The 27,647-nt window shown below is 38.4% G+C and overlaps 1 protein-coding gene across 1 annotated transcript in view; it reads right to left on the bottom strand.

Annotated features, from left to right (window-relative positions):
- The window catches only part of grin3a (glutamate receptor, ionotropic, N-methyl-D-aspartate 3A), a 54,113-nt gene that overhangs the window by 18,933 nt on the left and 7,533 nt on the right, over positions 1–27,647 (bottom strand). The window contains exons 2-5 of the mRNA XM_005948267.3: positions 24,275–24,984; positions 5,270–5,939; positions 4,096–4,479; positions 3,398–3,543 (exon numbers count right to left, since the gene is read on the bottom strand). Of these exons, the coding sequence (XP_005948329.1) occupies positions 3,398–3,543; positions 4,096–4,479; positions 5,270–5,939; positions 24,275–24,984 (1,910 nt within the window). The remainder of the gene's footprint in view (positions 1–3,397; positions 3,544–4,095; positions 4,480–5,269; positions 5,940–24,274; positions 24,985–27,647) is intronic.

Genomic DNA, 27,647 nt, shown 5'->3' on the forward strand with positions numbered 1-27,647 from the left:
CAGCATCTCATCTATGGTCAAAGCACTATCTTGACATCAGCCATCTAACAAACTAATATGATTAAATCACGATGCATCCCTTTTTACATCATCTATAAATCACATATTTGCATGAAGGGAAAACACCACTGCTGACATCAAAATGTCTGTGGTGTACTTTTATGTAAAGCCAGAGTTTCCATTACTGTGGGGTTATAGGGATAAGTCTTTGCATTATGAAGTACATTCGCAGGTTGAAATTGCTCTCTAATAAATTGTCTTCTCTGTCGTATTAGAGTAGCATTCCCTATATATCCATTAATAGGCCAGCTGTAATGGTACATGACAGCTGTCTGATGGCTTGTAATGCTTCAGCCAGTGAATTTTTTCCAAATGCTCTAATTATAAAGAAGACAGGCTGCAGTCAGTGGTGTTGATAGTTTGTTTCAGTAGCACTGGTGAGACATGGTCATTAAAGTTGAAACATTATTGAAAAAACAAAACAAAAGAATTGCCCTGATAAAAATCAGTGCTTACTGTAATCGGTGCCTAGTGTGTAGGGATGACAACTCCAAGTAGTCATCTAAATTACTGTATTTTCTCAAGCATTTCACAATGTGTGCTACATATACAGCAGCATTTTGTTTATCTGTCTTGTTTTTTGTTAATTATCCATTTGATAAATAAGAGTGTGCCCCAACAGCCTGTGTGGCACACTCTTATTTACCATTCCCATGATCACTGTCAGCGTCATCAGCATTAAGGGTGGGTTTTAATAATCGATTCATCGATTAAAATCGATTCTGGCTTGGATAACGTGATATAGATTCATTAAAATCCTGAATCGATTTTTTTTATATAAATGTATTTTGCCAAAAATTCCAGAATCTCAGATGAAACGTCACAAAATTTTGACAACCACCAAACATTTAAAACAGTAAATGAGAGCAGCTACACGGCTTCTGCACAAAGACGTAAACACAAAGCGCCGACCCGCGGATCAGAATCAGTGAGATGTCGCCTTTCTCCCCCGACTGCACGGACACGGTCGGGGCTGAAAGCCGACAGCTCGCTGATTCTGATATTTCGGCGGGTCCGCGCTTTGTGTTTACGCCCTTGAAATCACCTTCATGTGTTTCAGTGTTTTATCTTCAGCTACTTTGACACAAAGGCCTCTGCTGTGATGCTCACACCTTTGATAAAGTCTGGAAAGTGTCAGCTACCTTTTTATAGATACAAAAATATGTAAATGTACTGATCTGAATTATAATATTTCTGACTGTCTGAGGCAAAATTTCCCAGATTCAAATCGAATAGAATCGAATCGAATTGAATCGAATCGTGGATCGAATCGATTCAGGACCTTGTGAATCGGAATCGAATCGATTCTAGAAATCAGTGACAATACCCAGCCCTAATCAGCATGTTCTTATAAGATCCCTTAAAACCTGGTTTTGATTGTTAATGTTTACCTCCTTGTGAAAATACACTCAATATTCAGCTGTACTGCTTGCTCTTTGTTTGGTACACCTCTAGTACTGGGTTGGGCTCCCTTTTGCCTTTAAAATTGCCTTAATTTTTCATGGCATATATTCAACAAGGTGCTGGAAACATTGCTTAGAGATTCTCCTGGAAGCAGCCATCAGAAGATAGGAGCATGTGGTCAAACAAGCTCACAATATGAGTTGTTTTATTTTGCCCAAAGTGTGCCAAGAGAAAAAGAAACAAACAAACAAACAAACCCCCCAAAACAACCATTACATTACACCAGCAGCCCCAACCACTGATACAAGGCAGAGTGGATCTATGCTATTCTTTATGGCAAATTCAGACCCTACCTGATGTTGCAGTAGAAATAGCAACTCATTTGAACCAGGCAATGTTTTTCCAATCATCTATCATCCAATTTTGGTGAGTCTGAGTGAACTGAAGCCTCGGTGTCCTGTTTTTAGCTGACAGGAGTGCTCCCTCCATGCTCTTCTGCATACCATAATTGCAGTAAGTGGGTAATTGAGTTATTGCTCAGTCTTGTCATAGTCTTGTCATATTCCTCTGACATCAGCATGGCATTTTCACTGGATATTTTCTCTTCGTTAGGGGGTTCATCCCTGAGATGATTCTGTGGGAAACTTCCATAAGATAATCAGAAATACTTATACCAGCCCGTCTGGCAACAACAACCCTGCCACATTCAAAGTCACTTAGGATACCTTTCTTCCCCATTCTGATGCTTAGTTTGAACTTTACCAGGCTGACCTGACTATGTCAAAGTGCATTAAACTGCTTACAAAGTGGTCAGCATGGAGTTTAGTCTGTTTGTCAACACTAGCAAGGCATTGGAGGGGGAGGACATTACAACTATATATATATATTTTTTTGCTAAACAGCAGTCTGGCATTGAAAAAAAGATAAAAATTATTTCTACATAGCACTGTGTACTTTGGAAAGTTGGTCCGTTCTTATTAGGAAGGAAAAAAAGAAAAAAAAACATTGCTCACTAGAGCCGACCTCACTCTAATTACCCCTCAAATAAACATTGAAGCTGAAAAGACTACATTCCTCCACCCCACAGGCAGTACATTGACTTAATTATCAAAATATGACAAAAGATATGATCCAAAGTAAAATCCAAGAAAAGCAAGTATACTTACACTTCTATGAAAACTTTAGTGCAATTAGTGCAATATATATTAGAGATATACTATCAGTCTGTTAGTGCACAAGCGTCTTGCATATGTATATACATAATGCTTAGTCCCTAGTGAAGTAAATCCCAATGCAGAGGATTGCATTGCAGCACATTTGTATACTGTCTTGTTGCCAAGTTGTAATTTTCTAAAGATGACATTTTTGCTTTCCCTCTAATCAGCATTTTACAAGCTCAGTAAAAATAAATCTCGTTTCATCCGTTCAAATTGTGTTCCATGCAGACCTGCTGTCTTTTAAAAAAACAAACAAACCTAAAACTATATTCTGTTATGCACCATGGGGTTGCTAGTTGAATGTTGAAAGGGCTGAGGATGACAGCAGTGGCAGGAAAAAGAGGAAGGTAAGATCTGAATGAGAACAGGCATGCTTGTGGTGGGGAATGACAGCAGCAGGGATGCAATTTTCTTCTCCTTTTTTTTTCAAATCTGGCTTTCATTCAGTATGCGCACACTCTTATTTATTTATTTATTTATTTTTTATCAAAGATGATGCAGTTTCTTTTTTTCACTTGTGTAACCAAACAGAAGTTGATTTTCAGGGGCAATGACTAGAGAAGTTACCTAACTGAGCGGATATTAGGAAAGCTGACAGCAGTACCTGGATCAGTAAAGACTGAGCATAAATCAATAAAGATTTGATTATGGTCCTCCAAAAAAATGTATGTCTGCCTGTATGCTATATGTGGCCTGTATGCATCTTATAGCCCTACTTGAGATGATGTATGCCATCTGGCGTTGCCGGGACATTGTATCTTCTCATGTACTCGTGCATCTCGGGGAAACTCTTCTTGACGTAGTCCTCTGCACTGCTTTCTCTCACTGTAGCAAATCTGAATCCCTGAGAGGGATGGTGCAGCTGCAAGAAAGAAGAAATAAAACAAGATACCTTCAGAACTCAAATCAAGAAAGTTTGTTGCTTTACATTTTCTTTGTTTCTTTACACTAATTTGTTTCTTTTTTTTTCTTGAACATGCCGACTCTAAACATTCCTGCATTCTTGTAATTCAGTGACTTAATGAGCTTCCGAAAACCAATTAATCACCTTAATTCCCACGCGCCCCTACAAGGGTGTTTAATTAAAGAGTATATTTGCTGAGTAACAATTTTAAGACAATGAAACATCAGTGTAAGTACAAAAGCAAGCAAATAACCTCTAGACATTTTAAATATTTGTTTAAATGAAATTCATTTAGAACAAAAACAACTCAGAACCAAAATGTAATTTGTTATTATGATTTAATAATATCAATATAAACACAGGAAGAAGACGTACTCATATCACACTGAATATTTCTCCTTATGTAGTCAGTGTTTCAATAAATCTGTGTGTATATTTTCCTTTGGCTCACCAATATAAAGACATGAGTGGTGACTAAAGACTTTTCTCCTATACTATACTGATTTTTACCTTTGGATCATGGATTCCCGACAACTGTTCATAAGTTTTCTCCCCAACCATTACAGCAGCCAGGTTAGCAGTATAGGTGGACAGACAGAATAGACAGAAGATGGCCCAAAGGTTCATCAGCAGACGTCCAGTCCAGCATTTTGGTGGCTTGATGGCCACTGTTCTTCCAAAGAGAATGGCATAGCACACATTAAGTGCTGAGGAGAAGGAGAACACTCGGTCGCGGTTGCGTCCACGTGGCGTCATACCAAATGGACTGTGCCACTCATACAGAGTGAGGAAGATGGCGGTGACATGGAGGGAAACAAAGATGCCGAGCCACATGGACCAGTGTAGAGGCCACATAAAGGCACCAATGGGTGCGGCTGTATCACGAGTACGCACCTGGGCAGGTGGGGATACAGGATTGAAGAAAAAAAAAAAAGCACTGCATAAGGAATATTGCAAAACTGAAAAGATGTTGTAATTATCAAAAATTACTTTTGTTCTCAATGTTTCATAAATCAGAGGAAATGTGGAGTTTTTGGAAGACATTAATTAGGACTATTATGGAAAGATCCTATCAGCCCCCCTCCCCATCCTCCCTCTCCCTTCACTACAAATAAACTCTATAATAATAAAAACTGATCACAGTGGGATGGTGCAAATTCATTATAGTACCCTTGCCTCAATTGGAGAAAATTGGTTTCACAGTCCAGTGATTGTGAAGCAAATGCTGTTTCTGACGCTGCTGTTTGTAAGAGAGATACTTCTAGTGGAATGGGAAAAAGAAAAAAATACAGATAATAGAAAATACATCCACTGTAAATAAAGCAGAACGTCTACATCTGTAGCAGCATACTAGGAAAAAGTAACAATAGTGATTACCACCATCCCTATGCCTGTCAGCTGTTGAGACTAGCTGCAGTAATTGTAATAATAAGTTCTTTCTGCAAAGCTGTATAACCCCCAGAACAGCCCCGCATATGGGATTGCACTGGAATCCAATAATGTATGGTTGGCAGTGGTAAAACATATTGATACTGACCGTCTGCATACTGAGAGGAGAGAGTTGAGATCAGGTCAATGACACACATCAAAGAGAGATAGGTTAAAGAGTAACAGAAATTAGGAGAAGAAGTGGAGAGGAAAAGAGGAGGAAAAAAGAAGCCAGAGAGTGAAGAGCAACACTGACCAGAATTCCTAGGCTTGTGGAGAAGAAAGGTGAGGTGAAGTCAATCACCTGGCTCCTAGCTGAATTAATGCTAAAAGATGTCACTGCCAGGTGGGCAGCACCACTGAGAAGATCACCCACCAATCCTGTCCAACGACCATTCTTAAACCCCCCGTATTTCCCATCACCAACAATGTAGAGATCGAAAGTAAAGCCCATGTCCTCCCCCAGCTTCTCCAATAGATCAATGCAGTAGCCATAGCAGCATTTCTTTAGATCTGTGGGAACAGATCCATTGGTTCCTCTGAGGTTCTGGAAAAGTCCTTCCAAAACTGAAGAGTCATTGGTAAGCGGGTCCAGGCACAGCTGCCCGGCAGGACATAACCCATCTGAATCCACTTCACGGGTAAATACAAATGGGTGCTCCACCAGTGTCACTACTCGCATGTGCAACCGTGGAGGTCGGCGCCAATCGCCACCTCCTCCAGAACCTGGATGGTTTGGCCAGGCTGCTGGGTCCATCAGAATTCTCCCCCTGCGCCAGCGTCCCAGGCGGGTCCAGGTTGGCTGGCCTAAGGGATCCAGCTGGAGGGACCAGACGTAGTGATGGGCTTCTGAGATGACATTCTGGCTCTGACTGTTGCTGGATATGAAACCGCTCTGGCCCTCAAATGATGTGTTGGCTACAAATCTGAGGAGAATGAAGAGAAAGAGAAAACAAGAAGTGTCAGGGGAAAAAAAAAGGAGTGAGGGACATTGTGAAGAAGCTTGGAAGAGAAAAAAGGCGAGCAGAAGGGTACACACAGTTTTACTGGACACATGCTTAATGTCAAACATCATTAAAATTTTGGGAACATTTTTTAACAATATACTTATTATGTTTGCAAAGAGTGATACCCAGTCAAAAGTCAATCAAAAATCAAACTCTGGGCTCAGTGCATATAGATGTTCAGTATAATAGCACATTTTATCCCCTGTAGACAATATTCTTACAGGAAGTCTCAAGAGAACAGGTTTATTTGATTTGTTTGTCTAAACTGAACACAAGTCTATCTCTTTTGCGCACTAATACTAATGCAGTTAAATGCTAGATCTTCAAGGTTTTGTGCTTCTCTGAGAAATCAGCCCTCTTAAATGACTTAAATGAATTATATTAAAAAGTCAATATTTTCTGTGCATTCAATTCCATTTGTTGTCTTTTGTGATCAAAGACATTTGAAGTATCAAAAAGAGAGCTATAGGTAAATTTTCTATATACATTTTTTGTGTGTGGGAGCACTGTTTGCAGGTTGGCACTATCTCCTCATGGGAAGAATGTCCTGGTTTTAAATCCACTGGCTGGATGGGGTCTTTCTGTATAGAATTTGCACATTAACAGCATGGTTGTGTGGATTGTCTGTCTCCAAAATCCAAATACATGGAAGTTAACAGGTATGAATGGTTGTCTGTCTCTGAGTATTAGTTCTACAACAGACTGGTAAACTGTCCACCTCTCGCCCTATGGGAGCTGGGAAAGGCTCCATCCCCACCACAACCCTGAATTGTTTGAGTGGAAGAAAATGGATGGATGGATGAGTTTGAGCATTTTTCCAAACTATTTGGGATTATAACCAATGAAAAGAAAATCAATTCGACCATATGCAATTACGCACTACTTCTGAGTGTGTATATGTGTGTATCACATGTCATTTACTTACCTCTTTTCACTCACTATTTGTTTATAAACCATTTTGCGTTTAGTCATTAGTTATTAATAATCCCTGGTTCTCTCCCACCGTGTGCCTTCTGTCCTGTCGCTCTCCTTCTTTGTCATTTGATTACTAGGGTTTTCTCTCTGTTATCATATGATCTTCACATTATAAAGCAGCTTGAAAGAACTGTTGTGACAATTTCGCACTAAATTTCTAGGATATAGAAGGTTCAAGAAAACGTAGGTCTTATTAGACTGTAGACAACTGTATGTTCTCAAGATGCTCTGTAAGTATCATTTAGGGCGTCCTTTCAATGTTACATTTTAAAGTTCCATTCACTTCTCTTCACTTTAGTGGGTACAGTAAAATGATGCTAACTGAAACAGATGAAAGATTGTTTGGATTACAAATGAAATTAGTAAAAAAAAATAATAAAAATAATTTCACTTGGTGAAAGCAGCTGAAATATTGTGGTAATCTTAAAAAACATTAACAAAAAACCCTCCAAAAGACAAGAAATAATCATCAGTCTGTCTTGTCAACACTACATGCTTTGTTTACTCACTGATCCAATCCAGCCTGATCCTGGAGAGCACAACAACACCGTGCTGACTACTTCTGACTTTGACACACATTAATAGCAGTTGTTTGAACAAATAACCAGTGTTGCATTTTTTTTAATGATCACCTCAGCCTGGAGAGGAATCATTTCAGATCAAGTTTATGATGCTACCCTGACAGTATGTTTGATAAATATGAATATGCATGGCATATGCATATGTCTTCTTTATGACTCAGAAAGCTGAACCCCATTTTCTTTTATATCTTAAATACAACAGAGAGACTGAGTATGCACTGAGCACAGTTCATGTTGCACAATAACGTAAATTGCAGGATGCACAGCTGTAAAAAAAAAAGTTTTCTGCTGCCTTGCTTTTTTATTCTTTATCACCTCTATCCAGACATGTTTGGATCTCTGTTCTTGGGACTTATGGGCTTAAATGTACAATTATGTTTTACTCTTGGTTAGTTCATATATCAATTTCCACTTTATTGGTGTAAAAGCAACAACAGAGAGGTGTATTATCTTGGCGGCCTTAGTGGCTGTCTATCTGTGAGTGTGTGTATGTGTGACAGCATAAGACAAACCACGGTCCAGTGATCACGCCATCTCCCTCACTGAGCCATGCTACTGGCTGTCTGAGAGTGTCAGATACCAGAACAGACACACACACTCACACCCACACACAAGAAAGACACGCACTGGATTGGATATGTTTGAATTTAAGAAAACATGCAGGCATCCAGGTAGATGCACAGCTCTTTGATATGCCTTGAGGAGGTAATGATGTACCTGAAGTGACCTTTTTCAAAATATCTCCATCGTGTCACCTTGCTCACTGAAAAATTTCCCGTCCCACCACCTTGTCAACTTCCCTTCATCTTTTACAGGTTTTTAGCCAACCTGACAACTCAAGCAAGCTGTCTGAAGGTCAGTGTTTTCACAGTAGCTTGTAGATGTTAAACTACCTGGGGAGTGTGTCTCTCTCCTGATGGCAGCCAGTGTCATGCTCTCGCAGTTTCCTGACATTGCAGAAAGTGTTCCATGCTAAATGTGAAATGTCACTTTCATACTAAAAGGTCACGTATTATAGAAGGTAATGTGTTTAGGCAAGACATCTGTATTATTTGAATATGTTTCAAGTTCAAGTCTGAATTTACTGTCAGATTAATATAGGCAAGGTTTTCTCAGGAAAGTAGCTGTGAAAAGGGAAGCACAGTTTTGTAGCAAAAATCAATATAGATGTCCAAGTTAAACTGGTATCCATGTGTTTCATCCACATAAGGACTCAGTTAAAAAAAAAAGGGTCAGACCGCTGCAACACCAATCACGTAATCAGAACTCCAAGGATAGTTATTACAACTGGGATTGATCCTAAGTGGCTCCACTCATTATGAACCATTGAACTCTTCTAATCAGACAAGCTCAGGATAGTTAAACTGGCACACCCACAGGACTGCTCTGTCTCTGCTGACTTTGGATGTCTTTGAACACAGAATCGAGTTCAGAGACACACAAAAGCACTGGGCCACCTACACATTACTCTAAGTGGAGCTGCTCAGCCATGAAAACCATGCCATGAAGCTCTTAGGACATAATGTTTGTGCTGATGTTAATACTAGAGGAGGGTTAGAATCTGCAGTTATTGAATCAGCAGAGCTTTGGCAGATTTCACTACATGCCTCAACACTTTGCCACCCTGCTTTTTATCTGGCCTGCCACTTTGTGGCTAAATTGCTGTGGTTCTTAACTGCTTCCACTTTTGCAATTTGCAAACTTACTTGTTGCACTGGTGACAACCTATAACAGTACTGTGCTAGAATTCAGTGAGTTATTTTTTAAAAACCCATTCTCTCACAAATGTTTGTAAAGGCAGACTGGATGACTCAAATGCAGAGTCAAATGCAGGCATCGATTACGTTTAAAAAAAAGGCAAACCAAAGTCCAAGAGAGAAAGCAGGGAAACAGAAACATGGGGAACTAGAGAACAGTACACAAAGGAAACAGGATTACAACAAGGCACTTAGGGAGATGCTAAACAGCTGGGAACATAGCTCCAAGTCATCAGAAAAATTAGACAAGGAAGTTTAAATTAAATACAAAATACACAAGACTAAGTTTATCAAAATGAAACTGGAAAAAAACAGTTTGACTGATTACACTAAGGGGAAGGAAATACATTAAATAATGTGATCCCTAAGAAAACCAAGAATCACATTGATTATTTAAATAAAGAGCACTTTAAATTCCAAAAAACATTTAGAGATGTCAACAACTAACTACCATTTCAACACTATTGTAAACAAACTAACGTAATTAAAATACCACCATCGCCTGTTTGTCTGCCAGTTTGCACTACATAATTTTAAGTTTGTTTTCAGTTTGTCCAGCCTCTTCCTACGAAAACAGCTTCAGTTTGAGAAATCATCTCCAAGCATAAATGTAGCTAAAATATTTAAACCAAGCCCCAATATACTTATCTTAAGCTCCATATTTCTCACCACTCAACTTATCATACCAAACAATTATTTGACCTTCAAAACTACTTGCTGACGTGCTGTAGTTCACTACATCCGGAGCTGCTACATTACCTCCTATGCTCGAAATAAAAACTATGGTTGAACTTTTTATTCAACGTGACGTGATTCACTTCCACTTCATGAAAAGATAAAATGATGGTATTTGTAGCCAAAGAATGACGTCTGGGTGAATCATATATTTTCCAGACCAAGACTAACTCAGTGTCAAGGCTGCCTCGTGTTCTCGCCTCATGCATCACCCAAAAAAAATAAAAAATAAAAAAGATTTTTAACATGATATAACCACAAGGCTGTTGTTGTGTGTACATCACTGACCAAGCAAGTTAAATGAAAAGGAATGGGAGTGCACTTAAATCCATCTTATTCATTACTCTCACAACATTAATCAGCAACAATGAATGTTTTTTTAAGCAAGAAAACATTTTGCTCTTAAAAATAAAATATAGAAAAAAGGAAATGCTGCTGCCTTTGTAGCAGCATAGAAATCTCTGCCAAGAGTATTCCTCCTTGTTAAACCAATCCTCGCCTGAAGCAAACAGAAAGTGTTTCACTGACATTGGTTCAGGGAATACAAGCCTCAGAGGGGACATTTATCATATACCATTTTCTATCTTTATGGTTCATCCAGCTGGCACATGTGGGTACTAACCTTTACTTTGACGGGCATGGATCGCTTTAAAATGATTTCTATCAAGACGGATTGTCTATGGTGGGGAAAAAATAAATAAGATAACCTGTGGAAATTTGTCTCGGCACAATATCTAGTTATAAAGGACTTTTGCTCACTGAACTCTCAGAAGGGTGTATAGTGTATCTCTGTGAAAATGCACATTTATATCTTAGGTTTAGGTCTTTATCTTCATTTTTTCCCCACCTTTATCTTCTTAGGCTTTGCTATCCCGTCATGTGTGATTTTAACTTTTGCACACTGACTTTAAACCCCCTGGAAAACCCTCAATCCCAACTAGATGTGATTCGTCATAGGATAAAAGTGAAAAAACAAGTTTTCCTTTTTCAGTGAGCCCTACCTGACATCCAAATTATTTGAATGCCCAAATAAATATATAAAGAGCCACTATATCAGATTGTTTACTCAGTCAACCATCTATGGTAGGGATGTCAAACTCATTTTACACATTGAGCCACATATTCACTACTGTAATCTCAAGTGTGCCAAACCAGTGAAGCTACATGATAAACATGTACAATTACAGAAAAAGTTCTGTAATGATAAAATATCGTTTTTGTTCATTCAAAGAAAATTTCTTTTTTTCCTTGTCTTTCTGCGAATCGACTGTAAAATCATAAATGTATAAAATAGTGAAAAAACAGCAACTTTCTGTTATTTAATTGTTTATCTATTACTAATAATAGTAATAGTGTAGTATGAATGAGGGTCATTCTTTATTGACAGGAAAAACTGTAAAACTTGTGAAAAAGCAGTTAAAAGTTCAAAATCTGCAACTCCTTCAGTCTTTGCTGGGGAGATTCTGTCCCCTGGACCTTATGCTTGACATCCCTGGTCCCCTGAATCAGATTTAAACATTGTTTTTGATGACTGATTGTTAAAACATTTTGGAAAAAACCCAAATATGTTTACAATATTTTTGCACAGTTCCCTCAAATGCCAGTATTTTGTTTGAAACTAATCCTATCAACTGGATTTAAGAACAAAAGTATTACAATCAGGATTTCTCCAATTGTTTTGCAACAGCAACAACAGATAAGAAAAGGCTTATTAAACTATGGTTTCTCAACATGTTTATGTCTATATGTTGCAATACGTATCAAGCAAAACAACATTGAAAATCATAATAACTTAAAAAAAATTGAAGTGAAATAACATTGATTTATGTGCAAGTGTAACAAGCATGTATGCGTGGCCTGCAGCTACTTTACTATGCAGCTTACGTTTGACTTGCCCCAGTCAAGCTTTCTACTATACCAGAGAGTGAGGTAATCTTGTTTTATATTTATGGAAATTTGCACTCCTGCAAACCACAGCTAGATTTATTATGCAAGACAGAATTACATTTGTGAAACACATGGTTGGTCCTCATCATTTATTCTCTTGCAATTAACATTAAAATTGACAGACGATTACACTACATATTACTGATAAGCTAAAGGGCAAGTGTTACTTCTTTCTTGCTTATAATATGCACCTCATGTGAGCGTTACTCATCCTTGTTTTCTAAACTATCCATAAATTGGGGACAATCCCAACTTTTTTCCCAGGACATGCATTTTTTTTAATGAAAGTATAATCTGTAGAACCATCAGATATTAAATGGCTTTGGTTTCTAAATGATGGGCAGTCGGAGTAAAGCAGGGGTGTCCAACTCCAGGCCTTGACGGTCACTGTGCTGCAGGTTTTAGATGTGTCCTTGATTCAACATAGCTAATTTAAATGGCTGGTGATGAACTAATCATTTGGTTCAGGTGTGTTGACCCAGGGTGATATCTAAAACCTGCAGGACACCAGCCCTTGAGGCCTGAAATTGGACACCCCTGCAGTAAAGGTTTCAATGAAACAATAAGCAAACAAGGTACCGTCCCTACACACAGCTCCCCGGGCGCTGCATTGGTGGCTGCCCACTGCTTCACTGGGTGAATGGGTTAAATGCAGAGGAGTAATTTCCCTATGGGGACTAACACATGCACATTATTATTATATTATAAAAGTGTTTCATCAGGCTCTAGCAGATACAAAATGTAACATATTATGTGCAATAGAAAACATTTGATTTTTACAATTCCTTACATGTAACAGATTTGAGCATTTTTCTAGAAAACTACTTTTTTTTGCCAGCTGATTGCAGTACAGTTTGCAGAACACTGACTTCCCGCACAAACACTCCATCGCTTTGTGATGCTATGCAGTATACTCTCTTTTAGGCAATTCATTTCTCATAATACAAAGTGGTCTGCCTTGAAAGAATTTTCCCACAGGACCAAATGAATGAATCACAAAAAGTCCAGCTTTTAGAGTGCTCGTGCGAATGGAACACAGTGATAAATAGAAAAAAGAAAAGAAAAAAGATCTCGGATGTAAATGTCAGAATGAAGGGTTTATGCACAGCCTGATCCTTTACTGATCTTTCTTGGTTCAAAGCCTGATGAAGAGAGATGGAAATTAAAGCAAAACTGAATATATGAACTGCAGTCAAACAGAATATTCAGCAGTAACTATAAATCATATTTATGATGTAGATGAATTAATTATATAAACTCTCATAATGTAATATTAATCTTTATGTATCTCAAAAGTATGTCAGTCTATTTAGTCTGCATATTATATTCAATATTTTTGAATTTGATACAACTACATTTGAATTTGAGACAATTAAATTTTACCTGGTAGAAATAAACTGCAAGATTTCCTGAGAACCATTTTCACTTGAAAATGGACTAAATCCAACTTCCATACGATCAGGTATTTTACCCACCAGCCACGCATTACAGCATGACTGGCTGATTAGTTCTCTATCCCTGGAGCAATTTCAGTGAACAGCTGCCTGTCTACAGTTGTGTGAAAAAAATAAGTAAAGCCCATGAAAAACGTTGACTTTTTCAATACATTTAAACAAGCAAACACTCAATCCTCTTTGAAACAGCGCCTGCAGATAAATGTGATATACTCAAATCAGTGATACATAAAATTCTAATTTTCCAGTCCATCCAGCTTCTGAACTGCATATCCAGATCAGGGTCAAGGTGGGGCTTGAGCCTAAAACCCAGCTGACATGGGGCAAGACGATGGGGTGGAGGGTAACCTGATAATCTAAACACACCTATGGCCAATTTAGAATTCGTGTTGGGATGTATTACACATTACCCTTTTACTCGAATGCTCCACATAGAACATATTTTTTTTACACTACCTACTTACATTTGTATGACTCCATAACATGGTGAGAAATGAGTTGTGGGATAATTGTTAGTTAATATTATAGGCTCCAGTCCTGCACACTGACACAAGTTAGTATTCTAGTGTGTCATGAACTGCGGAGTATGCAGATGATATATTGTGGAGTTGGAGGACCCAGGTGGAGGCTAACTAGAGTAAACGAAAGCGAGCCATTTATTTATATTGGTAGTCATGGTACAAAAACGCAGTCTCTTAGAGTTTTTGTTTCAATTTTCAACATGTCAAAAGCAGACTTCAAACTATATACCAGTTTTTAATCCTACAGTACAGTTATGTGGATTTTTTTGATAGATTTGTCCAATCCATAAAATTAGGATTAAGAATTCTAACTAAGCGATTAGTATCTTATTAGGAAGTGACATAGGGAACATGTCCTATTTCAAAAAGTGTGACATCTGGGGTCTGCTGTTCTCTTTGTAGCTAATTAAGCCATCATGGCAGGACCTAAACAGCTGTTTTGGGTTTTGAAAAATGAAACTACAACTTCCATAATCAGCATAAACTGATTGTGGAAGTTTTTAGCTATCAGACAACAAGATAGCAGGATGATACTGATTAATGAGTACCATGTACACAGCTACCTCCTATTACTTTCAATTTATATTCCTCAAATTCCTTCCATTTTATGCAGTATTTACAGCCCCTGTGTAAGTCTCACGTCCGCTCTGCTAGTTTTATTACAGAACCTAGAAGGAAACATCTGGGTAAATATTTTAAAAAGTTATTCGTGATTTGGTCTTGACCTTGTGACCTGTGAAAATGTGGCTATGATGCTAACTAAGCTGTTTCATTGTTTCACAGATTAGCTAGACCTTGTATTTCTGACTTCCTTTTTAAATGATTTATGTGCCTTTTTAAAGTGTAGCGTCACAAAAATCCTTTTTATACAAAACATAGTCATTCCCAGTTTGCATAAATCTGCATTTCAGAATCAGAATCAGAATCAGATTCTGAAATATGTCATATGTTATTCTGATGTTTTTGTCATTACTTTTCTATACAGTAAGCATATTACTGCCATTCAGCTAGAATAAGGTAAAACTGCTTTTGGAGGCCCTTATTTGCTATGAATTCTAGATTTTTCCCATCATGCTAAAAATATCTATGCACCACACATGCCCTGGGTTAGCATAAAGCTGGTTATTTCGATAGTGTCCCAGCCGCAAGTCCCATGACACTACAGATGTCTGGTGGCAAACACCTCTATATGTCACCTGCTTTCTCCCATTGAGAGAGGTTGATGGCATTCCCAGCAACACTGCTGCAACCAGGTCCATAATAATCATGAAACAGATGCCCTGAAGAGTTCAGTGTTCAACTGAGAACAGCTACAATCTTTCCGTTGCTCATCTGTCACATGGTCTTTGGCTTCAACACTGCTGAGGTGACAACTGCTCCCTTAAGGTCAACTCATCCACCAAGCACCTGTTATTCAGACAACAAAATTCTCACTGAATCTGAAATGTATGAAATGAGTGAAAATGACCACAATCTTCACTCTAAAAAGCCGCTGGGTATGAATGGTGTAAACCATGGGGGAAATATGTTCCCGCAGATTTGTAATAGACATTTGGAGAAATAACTAGAGAGTAAAAGTAAATACACTTTAATTATTTTGAAAATGGAGAGATATTTGTTTGACTAGCTGGTCGCTGTAAGAAAAGGGTCAAAAAGAGACATTACTGTGTATTTAGGAGGCTGAATGTAAAGAGATGCAGCACTTGAGCATTGTTCTTGTAGATTACTAAAGATCTAAGAAACATTTAAATATCCCATTAGATACTACATTGCTATCAGCTCAGTTTTAGTAATGTAATGCAGTTAAAGAACTACAAAACAGATTCTTTCTTTTTGTTTTGTTTGTTTGTTTTTGTGGATTCCAGTATCTACTTAACTTAGTGATTAGCTGCAATTATGTCATTTTACTCTCATAGTTGAAGTCATAGCTTAATGGATTGATTCCCAGTCAGTGTTGGGAAGGTTACTTTTAAAATGTATTCCACTACAGATTACAGAATAGATGCCCCAAAATATATTTTCTAACTTGTTACGTTACTGAATGAGAGTAATGTATTCTGAATACTTTGGATTACTTAATATATTATCAGCAGTTTTACAACTACGTGAATGTACTTTTGCTGTGTGATTTATTACTATTACTGAAGGATACTCGCCATACCAATACCAACCAGATTTTTAAATCTTAATATAAAATGAGTAACAGTAGGGTGGACATTAGGTAAGGCTGCACTTTTTGCAGCGATCTCCTAAAACTATTCCGTGCAAAACAGGTCCACGGTACCGTAGTAAAGGAACCTCTGGCTAATACGTCAGTTCCGTGTCAGGCTCGTAGCCGAAAACTAGCTTTACTTTGTTGTCTGGGTCAAGTTTGCTAGCGAGAGACAGAGAGAGGTGTTGAAAGGCTGCTCCAACAGAACTTATTGTTTCGGAGGAAAACACGAACACAGTGTACAGTCGCGTCTTAATAGCTCACTTACAACTGGGCTACACTGCCCATGAGGCTACATTCTTTAGGGCTATGCCTGTAACACTCTGCCTATTGCCTTCATATTAAATACATTTTTGAACAATAATTTAAAAAAATATATTTCTTCAGGTCATTATGCGGGCCGCAAGTAGAGGTGACATGGGCCGCAAGATTGAGACACAGGTATTAGAGCCTCTTAATGCGTGTTTTGTTTGGGTTTCCACCGGCGTGGATTTACCAAAAATAGAGAGGGCATAGCCTAACATATGAAACAGGAAAAGACCGCCGTGTAATCCCTTTATTTCAACAAAGTAACTGTATTCTGAATACCACCTTTTAAAACGGTAACTGTAACGGAATACAGTTACTCATATTTTGTATTTTAAATACGTAACACTGGAACATGTATTCTGTTACTCCCCAGCACTGTTCCCAGTTGGGTATCGATGGTCCTGTGGGTGTATATGGAGATTTGCAAAGTACCTCTATCTTTCAGAAGACAAAAAATGAGATTGAGATGTATTAGATGATGCGCCAAGCACTGCATCAATTTCAATTATGTCCCATACACATAAGGAATTGTCAGCACTCACAGCTCGCCATAAAGTGACGTGAGGATGCTAACAGAAATGTCAGCATGGATTGCTAAAAGTGATGAATAGCTGGTATAAATAATATGCTTCTGCAGTTTCAGCTCACAGTAATCTTAATGTTAACCTTTAACCTATTTAGCAACGAAAAATAGATATAGATATAGTTGAAACCCAGGTCAAGAAAGTAAGAGAGGAAATATGAAAATGCATTTTTCCAACATTTACTCATACTCCAGTGGATGCATCGAGGCCAACTAAGCATAAGGACGCCAAGGATACTTTGGCATGCAGACCGGAGGAGTCAGGGATCGACGCACTGACCTTCTGACTGATAGACGACCCACACAACCACCTGTGCCACAGCTGCCCTGTGCTAACCTTCTGCTAGCATTTACACAGCATCTGTACAAACTCAGCAGTAACCTGAGACCCTTATTTCAGTAACAGTGAGACCAATGTCACAAGACTGGTCAATTGTAACTAGCAACGGCTGATCAAGACTGCAGGAAAAACTGATGGATTTCTCCTAAATATAAGACATTCAGGAAAAACAACTCAACTCGAGTGTGATGGTGAGAAAGAACATCTTTATGCAATCAATAAACATTTAAGCTTTGGATATAACTATTCATGTGGAGTAATTTTCTTAGCATCTAACCAAATCAAAACTAAGCAGAAGGAGCAGACTTCATGTGGGAAACAGCCTGATTACAGTTGCGGCCACTAACGCCTCCAGAAGTGTCAAAACTCTGGAAAGGCAGGTGGACTCAGGTGTCTCATTAGAAGCACAAAGAGCTTGTTAATGAGTCCTTTTGTCATTCTGTGTATGCAGATTCATTTTGCTTTGACCACCAATTTATTACCGGAATGACACTCGTTATTTTTATTATTATTGCTTTTTTCTCTCTTTTAAAGTTTTCATCATATATGCTGAACACGTTATTGAAGGTTTTTATTTGAGCCCATCTGATATTTTCTTAGGGTATAAAAAAGAAGCGGCAACTAAGTAAGCTGCAAAGAACACAAAAAATACAAGACTCTCTCTGACATCTGCTGAGGTGGCCAGCCTATAGCCCAGCCTTAAAGCTTAAAGATGTCCCCTGCACCCTCCTAGCATGATCAGAGGTACAAACACTGCAGAGATCTAAGAGTGCTGAAAAATATGAAGACCACAAGCAGGCTAAAGTACACTCATAAACTTGTAAAACATATGATCTGCTCTATTTTGTGTCCATGATCATGTGCTGTTATCTGACATAAACTTTCTGTGCAATTAAAATCTATCTGTTGTAGAGGCTTCTTTACCACTAAGCTAGGTAGTGATATGACCTCTCTATTTCAGTTAAGCTAACATTACATACATGTTCTGCTGTGGTTTTGTTCCGAAAAATGTCAGATACTTCTGTTAAATGTGTCTGAGATTTTCTCTCATTTGCATTTTCTGACTGGCTGCAGGGTCCAGGGAGAGAAGTCTGCCACTGTCTGTATTAACGGCCCCCTTAGAGGTGTGGCTGAGGTCATGCTGAATTGATTTGTAGAATTTTTGTGTATTTTTATGGTTGGACTTAGGGCTGTTCGATATAACGATATATATCGGATGACGATATAAAAATGTCTATCATTTCATTTTACGCTATCGTTTGTTTCGTGGTGTCACAAAATAATTTTTTTCATTGTTCTGATGGTCACTGTAGTGGCTATATTAATTTCTTAAAGTTCTCTCTTTCTCTTATATTTAATATAACCACACTACGGATGGGCAAGCGCCTGTTTTTATGCGTTTTGGTTAGCAACAACGACGGTAACACCGTGGCATGTCCGCTTGTTTATGTTCCACAGAAATCTTTCACAATAAAGCTCAAGATCCTGTTGAGACATTTCAAAATAAACTGAATCACATGAAAGAGCAGATTATTTATGGATGAGAAGTAAAAAAGAGCCGTCAGGTGCTAAAAAATAAACCTTAGACTCAAACGTTAGAACAGGCTTTTCCCCGCAGCACGCCGTGTAATAAATACTCACAAAGAAAACGGCGGACGTTACAACTTATGTCTAAAAATATATATTTTCATGCATCAGTTAAAACACTCGACTCCAGCTACATGATGCGCAGCTGGAAACACTTCCCGCAAGTCGAGCTGCCGAGATTCACAGAATTTACAGAAAATGTTACATTTTTGTGATTTATATCGTTATCGGACGATAGAATTCTTATATCGGAATATTTTGGTCATATCGCACAGCCCTAGTTGGACTTCACTGAATGATCAGTCTAACAACAACAGGAAACCAAGCCCCTTATCTAAAGAGAACATTTGCTTTCCCCTGGTGAGAGGAATCCTATTCATGTTTATTTATAGTTTGTTTTGAGCATGGCTTTGCTATATGTATTTTGATAGACACACAAAAAACCCAAAACTGGACAGGTTTTGTTTTTAAGGTTTGGAGTGAGTTTGCCTCTGTGTGTATATAAATTCTACCCTGAAAACTCTTATCGAAAATAAATATATTTCGATTAGTTCAGTATCTGATGTTCTTCAGCTTGTGAAAATACAGCTACTACATATAGTCTAATATAGATCTGTGTTCTCAATACTAGTTTAGTATGTTTTTTTCATATGCAGATTTCTGTAAGTGGTCATACAAGGGGCAGTAGGAAGAGTTGGTCATCTACTAACAGGAAGGTCAATGGTTCAAGCCTCAGCTACTCCAGCAGGCACTACCTTCGGTTAGCCTCTGTTGTTTAAATGGGCTAAAAACATAACATAACAAAAATGTACATAATATAACATAGTGCATGTTTCAGATATATTCATTTAACTTTCAAGAAAAAATTATGTTTAAATCAATTCAGTGGGCTGCATACAGAGTTAACTCTGATTGGTCAATTAGATTATAAAATGGTATGCAAGTACTAGTCTGTTTACCATACACAAAGATGTAATGACATTTACACACATCTGCACAGGGATTCAGGGGACCAACACCCTTAAGATTGCTGATTGGCTGCTCTAACCTCTTTGTGCCTTCTAGGTTTCTCATCTATTATTTCCAGCTACCACAGCCAGTGTTGTTTTTAAAAAAAGAAAAAAAAAAGATTAGATGGGTCAGTTTATCTGGCCACTAAAGCACTCTGCCTCCACAATAAGATTACAAATGATTTCAAAAAGAAAAGAAAAGCGAAACTAATGCAATTGTTAGACTCCACACAGTAATATGTTTCATAGTGTGGAAAAAAAATGTAATGGTAACAGATGATGATGACCCTGACTCAATATAAGTCCACTCTCCGTATCTTTTAATCCCTTTAGCATGAATGTGATCAGACAGCCCAAACAGTCTCAGAGCTTTAGAAATACTGAAACGAACGATTTGGGGAGAAAAACTTTTTTTTTTTCATCTTTGCAGGTTGCTTACAAACATTCATCTTTGCTTTTTTTCTCTTTTTTCTCTAGCCTCTCCATATAAGTCTTTCCAATACTTTCAGATTTTCCCGAGGCAGGTGTGCGACTGACTTTTCCAAATCACTCATGTGTGAAACAGCTTGAATTAGAACCACTATCACATACAAAGGAAACTAAACCTCATCAAGTAGTTTCTCCCTGTTTTCATGGGGTCAAAGACTGCACGAGGACTCTCACTGGGCAAAAGGTCCTATTTGGCAAGTGTTTCTGCAATATGTAAAACACTGACAAATGAATCAACACACTTTTTTAAATAAAGTAAAGCAATGGAAGGACCTTCAGGACCTCTGAGCTCACCATGTTTAATAATTACCTTCACTGGATATTCATTCTGCTGATTCGAGTGTTTTGAGGAGAATCTTAGCAGGAAAGGTCAAACAGTACTTGTAATGCAGCGGTGGGTGATCACACATCCACTGTCACTTACATCTCTAGAGTGGAGCAGCTGCAGATTACAGTGCTGTTAAATGCAATTCATTACACATTAGTATTTTACCACAGTGCTGCAGTTATTGACTGTACTACAGTGTGCATCCCCATAAACTACATGCTGTGCAAATGCAAGACGGTGTAGGTGTGTATGAATTATTTGTTACTGCTCGAGTAAACATTTGAAAGATATGAAAGAAGTAGAGTAATGTATACACTGTACATTTGGATATTATTGATTAATTGTTGGGTGGAGAGAACCCAGATTTGGTACTGTGTAAGTCTTACTGTTTAAAATGTATATTTAATTTAATGAAGCCTAAGCTCCACCAAATTGGTGCATTAATTAATAACAGAAAGAAGAGCCCTGAAACACTAACATATTTACTGTAATACAAAGAATGCAAAATATTCTGCTGAATATATAATATAACCTATTTTGCACAATATGGTCTAAAATATGCATAACCACTCCTTTATACGTAACTCTATTGCTATCTAGTAAGAGGAAGGACACATTGTTTACATATTTGAAAAAAGTGCAAATAGTACCATACCTACCACACCTATTTAACAGAATGAGTGAGTCAGCAGAGTTGTACCTGCATGATTAAGATTTAAGGCATGTAAACTGTATCTTGTAGTTTAATCCATTGATGACTGCTGTAAATATATGAGACAAAGATAAGAAAAACACACCCCTACCTTGCAACAGATGAGCAAAATAGCATCATGATGGGAAAGCTAGCTGGAGAAGGGGATGTGAGTGTTGAAAGTGTTGAACAAAGACTAGACTAGGACTAGTAGTGATATTACACTGTGAAAAGGAAACAAAACTAACTAAAAATGTCTGGGAGTATGGGCCATATGGATAGATGATCATCTTTTGTTTAAAAAGTTGGGCACTAAAACTTCCAACTTGCCCTGCTAGCAAACTGGCTTACAAAACTTTTGATGAGATCTCAGACGTACTAAAGAGGCTTTTAAATCTAACACCTCTGGCGATAGCTGAATGGTTCAGGTTTTACAAAAGGAATGAGTCAAATATTGAATTCATATTGGAGTATATGGCAGAGCTTCATAGATTAGGAGAGCATTGCCATGTCGGGGAGTACGCACTAAGGAACAGGCTTGTGTGTGGACTGAGCAATGAGGCCAATCTGAAATGGCTTTTGACAGAATATAGACTAACATTGACTTGCAATTTGGAAATTTCCATGTTTATGGAAAACACAGCACACATAACGTAGTACACAAAACTCAGACTTGATTAAGAAGTGTTAAAATGTTGCACCATCCTGCAGATTTCTGGTTTAAGGATAAAAGTTGCAGGATGGGCAATAAAAGAGGGTACATAGAGAAAATATGTAAATTAAAGACAGACAAAGAAAACAAGAACCAAGGACAAGAAGGTACAGAGGTAACATGAGAGACTCAAATGAGGATGATTTGTCAGTGACAGAAGTTATATGGCTGACACCTAATGTTTACAGAGTGCCATGAAAGATGAAACTAGCCAGTGGGTCAGTGCTCACATCCAGGAAAATGTTCCTAAACTCAACCTGAAATATACAAATGTGGGATTGATAACTTACACAGGAGCGAGAATCACAATACTGCAAAAGCTGAAGTTAAAGATGAAATATGGGCACATATATGTCTCTTTGGCATGAGATAAAGGCCATGCGCCAAACAGAATTAAAGTTGTGTCAGAAATACTGTATAGAGATTCAGTGTTGAGGGAGGGGATTGACTGAGCTTGAAGAGAGCGCAAGACCGAGGTTTCACAGGCAAGTCATGTTGTATATGGCTTAAAATCTAAGCAGTGTTTCAGTATTCGGTACACCAAGGAATATTAGCTGTAAAGAACTTATGTGACTGGGCAATGCTAACAGTATCTTTTGGAAAAAAGACAACAGGCAAAGAACTTATTTGTCACTGAATCCCATAATACATATAGACCAATATCCAATCCCACGCAAAGATGACACTTGTGATTCTTTAGCACAGTGAGAGTTTTTAAGAGATTACCTTGCTTGGGCCCTATCTATATCTATAAAGGAAAATATAACAACCATCATACTCACAAGAGTCTATATGAATACAGTAAGTTGATCTTTGGCATCGCCACTGCTCCAGTAATTTGGCAAACTGCCCTGAGCCAGCGGCTGCAAGCTATATCAGTCACTCAGTCATACTGAGAGAGCATAATCATTACTGTTCCAGATGATACCATGCATTTTGCAAGCATAGTTGCTGTTCTGACAAATTAGTGGAGCACTAGCTGTCAATCATGGACTCCATAAGAACTCAGCAATCCTGAATGACTAAGTTTACTTAACTGGATTATCACAAAAGTTCTATCAACCTCTCAAGCGTGTTATATTCACTGAATGTGGTGCTGCAGTGGTAACCCAAACAGAAGCAGATCAGTGTATGTGCATATTTTGTCTTCTGTGTCACATTTAATATGTTTGGCTGGTACTGGGTAACTTTTAATTTTTGCCAATGAATTCATTTTTTGCATGTTTGAAAAAGGCAAGAGACAATGTTTTTGGTTTACTAGTGCTATGGGCAGAATACCTCTGTATGTTGGTAAGATAGTAAAGTGGTACCTGGGTGATTTTACATGAACATTGAACTGACACACATCATTTTTTTCTGTTATTGCAAGGGAAGAAACATAAAAAACATCTATACAGAAATCCATCAAGTTAAGCTGCTGACGTATCATTTTGTGGGGCATAATTATCACAACGTTTTTTAGGTTTGTCTGGTTTGCAAACTGCATGTATATAGTAAGCCTTACACTGATCCACTATGCTATGGTGGCAATCTGTTTCCCACTATCCTCTAACCATTTTCAAAATTTCCTTTATTACAGAACACAACATGTGTCCTCACAGCCTACACACTGAAAGTGGCAAGTTCTGATCCAGATTTGGATGCAGTACGGCTGGCCTGCTAGGTTCTTTCAAATGACTATAAGACCTACAAAGACCTGATCTTACACAGCCAGACATTTCTCCACAGAGCTGTGTCATTATGATGAATGCTTGCTTCCCCATGTGCAAATGTTCCAACGAAACGTGCTCTCACCCACTTTTTAGAAGACTCACCCCCACCATCATTTTATAAATGTTGCACAACCAAAAATGTTTGTGATCGGCCTAAGCAAATATAAAAAAACAAAACAAAACTGACTGTTCTTCCCCCCGATACAGTAGCAGAATAATAACTGCACCCTATGGAAGTGAGTCGTGCTTAGAGAATGCCTTATTAGAGTTTGAGGACATTGCATGAAACTTTGTATCTGTATATTCCCTACCTTGCCAAGTATTCCCCCGAGCTCCCATTGCTCTGTTGTTTATCCATACAATTGGTAGTCCCTGGTATGAGTGCCAAGGCAGGATTATCCTGGGCAGCACTGCCCACGGCACGCGCCCCGAGTTCTAATGAGTCATGGACGTAGTGATCCAGAGAAGGGGATCCCATGACCCCATGGGCCAGTAACCCCAGGGGTAACCCTTCTGTTCTCAGCTCAGCCACATTCTGGCTGTCCCCCAAGACCCAGTGAAACTCTGGAAGCGTCATCCGCGTGACCAGCATCCACAAACGTCGCACCTCGCGAATGTCGCACCCAAATGTCACCAATCCTGTTGTAGATGAGTGTTCTCTAAGGGCCCCCAGCTGTCGCAGGAGAGTTTGCTGCTGGTCTGATTTAGAAGAAGTGGATGATGAAGAAGAAGAGGCAGCAGAGGAAAAATAGGGTAAGGTTGCAATACCTGATGCCACCGCCGAGGTTGATAGTGCAGATGAAGATACTGAAGAGGTTAAGGCAATAGTTGTCAGGTTGACAAGAGTGCCCAGGTGAAAGCGGGTGTTGTTCTTGATGAGGAAAAGGAAGTCACTAATATTCCATTCCTGGCAGAGCAGAATGCTGATGTCCCACCAGCCATTCATCATCAGCAGGGTGTAGAGCAGCTGGGATTGTGGAGCCTCCACAGTTCGCATCGCCATTTGGAAATGTAAAGGATTCTGTGAAAAGTTGGTAAAAGGAGGACAGGTGTAATGGGAGTTGAATTGGCAAATGGAGTGGAAGGTAAAAAAAATAGTTGTAGCGGAAAAGTTGAAGTAACAGAAAAAAAAAACGGGAAAAATGTGATTTTGAAAAGTGGAGGAGTGCATTTAAAAAGGAACGAGGTGAATAGGTGTGACAGGAGGAGAAGATTTAAGGGATTAAAATAAATGGATGAAAAAATGGCAAAGGCAGTGGAATTAAATAATACGAGATAGAGAGGAGGGACAGTTAAACATAAACAGAAGGAAATAAAGGAGGAAATAAAAATGTTGTGATCAGAGGACAAAGTGTCGATGGGAATCAGTTGGATTTTATACATGGGAGACAGATAGCAAGAGAGACACAGCATCAGATGATTGGTTTTGGAATTGATGATATTGTGAGAAAAAGCAACATGAGGATAGCGGAGAAATGATGTTGGTGAAAAAGAAAGGAATAGGATGGGCATAAGGAAGTGAAATAAAACAGAAGAGCAGAAGAAGAAACAGGAGAAAGAGAAGGGTTCATAAATCCAAATGTAGTTACTTTTTGTCTTCAGTTAACATAGTTTGCTGTGTATAATGGATAACCTCCACTTACCTGTTTCTATAAATATAACTAATCACATTTTTTAACTGTGTAGTCACTTTGCAGTTCTGAATTGCAGTTCATTTCAAAAGAGCCTTTCCCCTACTCAGCACCACAACATTTAATTTAGTTTACACCTTTGTTGAATTTATGTGATTCATAATTTCAGCAGTTGATTAATGACCTAGACAGATCAATTAGTACATGGTGGCTGATTACCACTAGGACCTCATCTGATACAATAGAATTGTGCAGTCTCATAGTGTTGTTGTTGTGAGGAAAACCTTTCACCAATTTTAGCATCTTTCTAGAAAGAAAGTAAATTGAGAAGCATGAAATAGATTTATTCCAAAATGTACCGCCTCACTGGCTTTAAGTTTTAAATCTGCTGGACCACCTGCAGAGGTAAAAACAATTTAGCGCTTTATGCAAGTAATGCAGCATTGCATGTATTACATCATTGGCGACACATTTCGTATTACTCTTCTTCTAATCGACATTTTTCATTCTAAATAGTACATTTAAGATTCATTTGCTGCCTTTTAGGTCAGAGCTGGTTTAACTGTTTTCATACACTTGACATGTTTGAATTTGGTTCCTTTGTTCTGTTATTCTGTAATCAGCTAACAAATCCTTGCCAGTGTGGAAAACTTATTTTCAACCGTAGCAGTGCTACAAACAAAACTGCTGATTTTTTGGAACTTTGCCCCTAACATTAAATTAAGTAACAAACACTGGCTGATAAACAGTCCCCAGCCCCCTGTTATTTACATTGACTTGCCACTTTATTATGTACCCCTGTTCAACTGCTCATTAAACACAGATATCTAATCAGCCAGTCATGTGGCAGCAACTCAATGCATTTGGGCCTGTAGACATGGTCAAGTCAACCTGCTAAAGTTCAAAACAAGCATCAGAATAAGGAAAAAATGTGATTTAAGTGACTTTGACAGTGGGATAGTTTTTGGTGCCAGACAGCCTGGTCTGAGTGTCTCAGAAACTGCTAATCTACTGAAATTTCCCCTCTAAATCATCACTAGGGTTTACAGAGAATGACCCAAAAAAGAGAAACTATTCAATTCAATAAGTGGAAGTTCTTAAAATAAAAATGCCATATGTCTGATGAGAATGACCATGGTCCTTAGAGCCGCAAAAGGAAAGAAACTGTAACTCCAATAACTATGCATTGCAACCATGGTATGCCGAATATCATCTCTTGATGCAAACATGTTGCACCTTGAAGATGACAGGCTATATCAGCAGACGACCACACCTGGTACACCTGCTGTCACCTAAGAACAGGAAGCAGAGGCTAAGATTAACACAGACTCGCTGGTCTGATGAGTTTCAAAATCTGGTGTAAACAACAAGAAAAACAAGGATCCATCCTGCCTTCTACCAACACTTAGTGGTAGTTATGGTGTAATGGAGTGGAGAATATTTTCTTGGCACAAAAATGATCCAGTTTGAGCAGAGCTCCTTTGGGATGTGGTGGAACATGAAATTCACATCATAGATTTGATGCCCACAAATTTGCAGCACCTGTGTGATACCATCATACCAATTTAGACCAAAACCTGAGAGGAATTTTTTAGATATGAAAAATTAAGGTACTTCCAAAGAGAGAAGGGCTCAAACTTAGCACTAGCAAGGTGTATCCAATGAAGTGTCCAGTGAGTTTCAGTTGCCACTATTCCAACACGCTAAAACCATGATTGCTCAAAATGTCAAACTTTATGAGCTCATGTTAGTTTGTAACCAACTATGAAACAGCAGTGGCGGTCTTTATATTGAATCCAGTCTTCTCTGCACATCTTGCACATTTCTTTGATTTGAGATATCATGCCAAATCAAGTGAAATGCCTATAACTCTTGAGCTTAAAGTTTTATCAGTAGTCTGGCTAGTCTTTACATCCATGCCAAATTTAAGGTTTGCCAAAGTACAATAACAAGTATTGCTTGATGCAAATTTCTGCTACTCGAATTCAATAAAGGCTAACAAAGACGGTCCCATTCTTAACAGTTAACTCTTTAATGCTGTCATACATGCACT

Source organism: Haplochromis burtoni, unplaced genomic scaffold (genome assembly GCF_018398535.1).
Source record: "Haplochromis burtoni strain Fernald_Lab_line unplaced genomic scaffold, NCSU_Asbu1 Contig_583, whole genome shotgun sequence".
NCBI lineage: Eukaryota > Metazoa > Chordata > Actinopteri > Cichliformes > Cichlidae > Haplochromis > Haplochromis burtoni.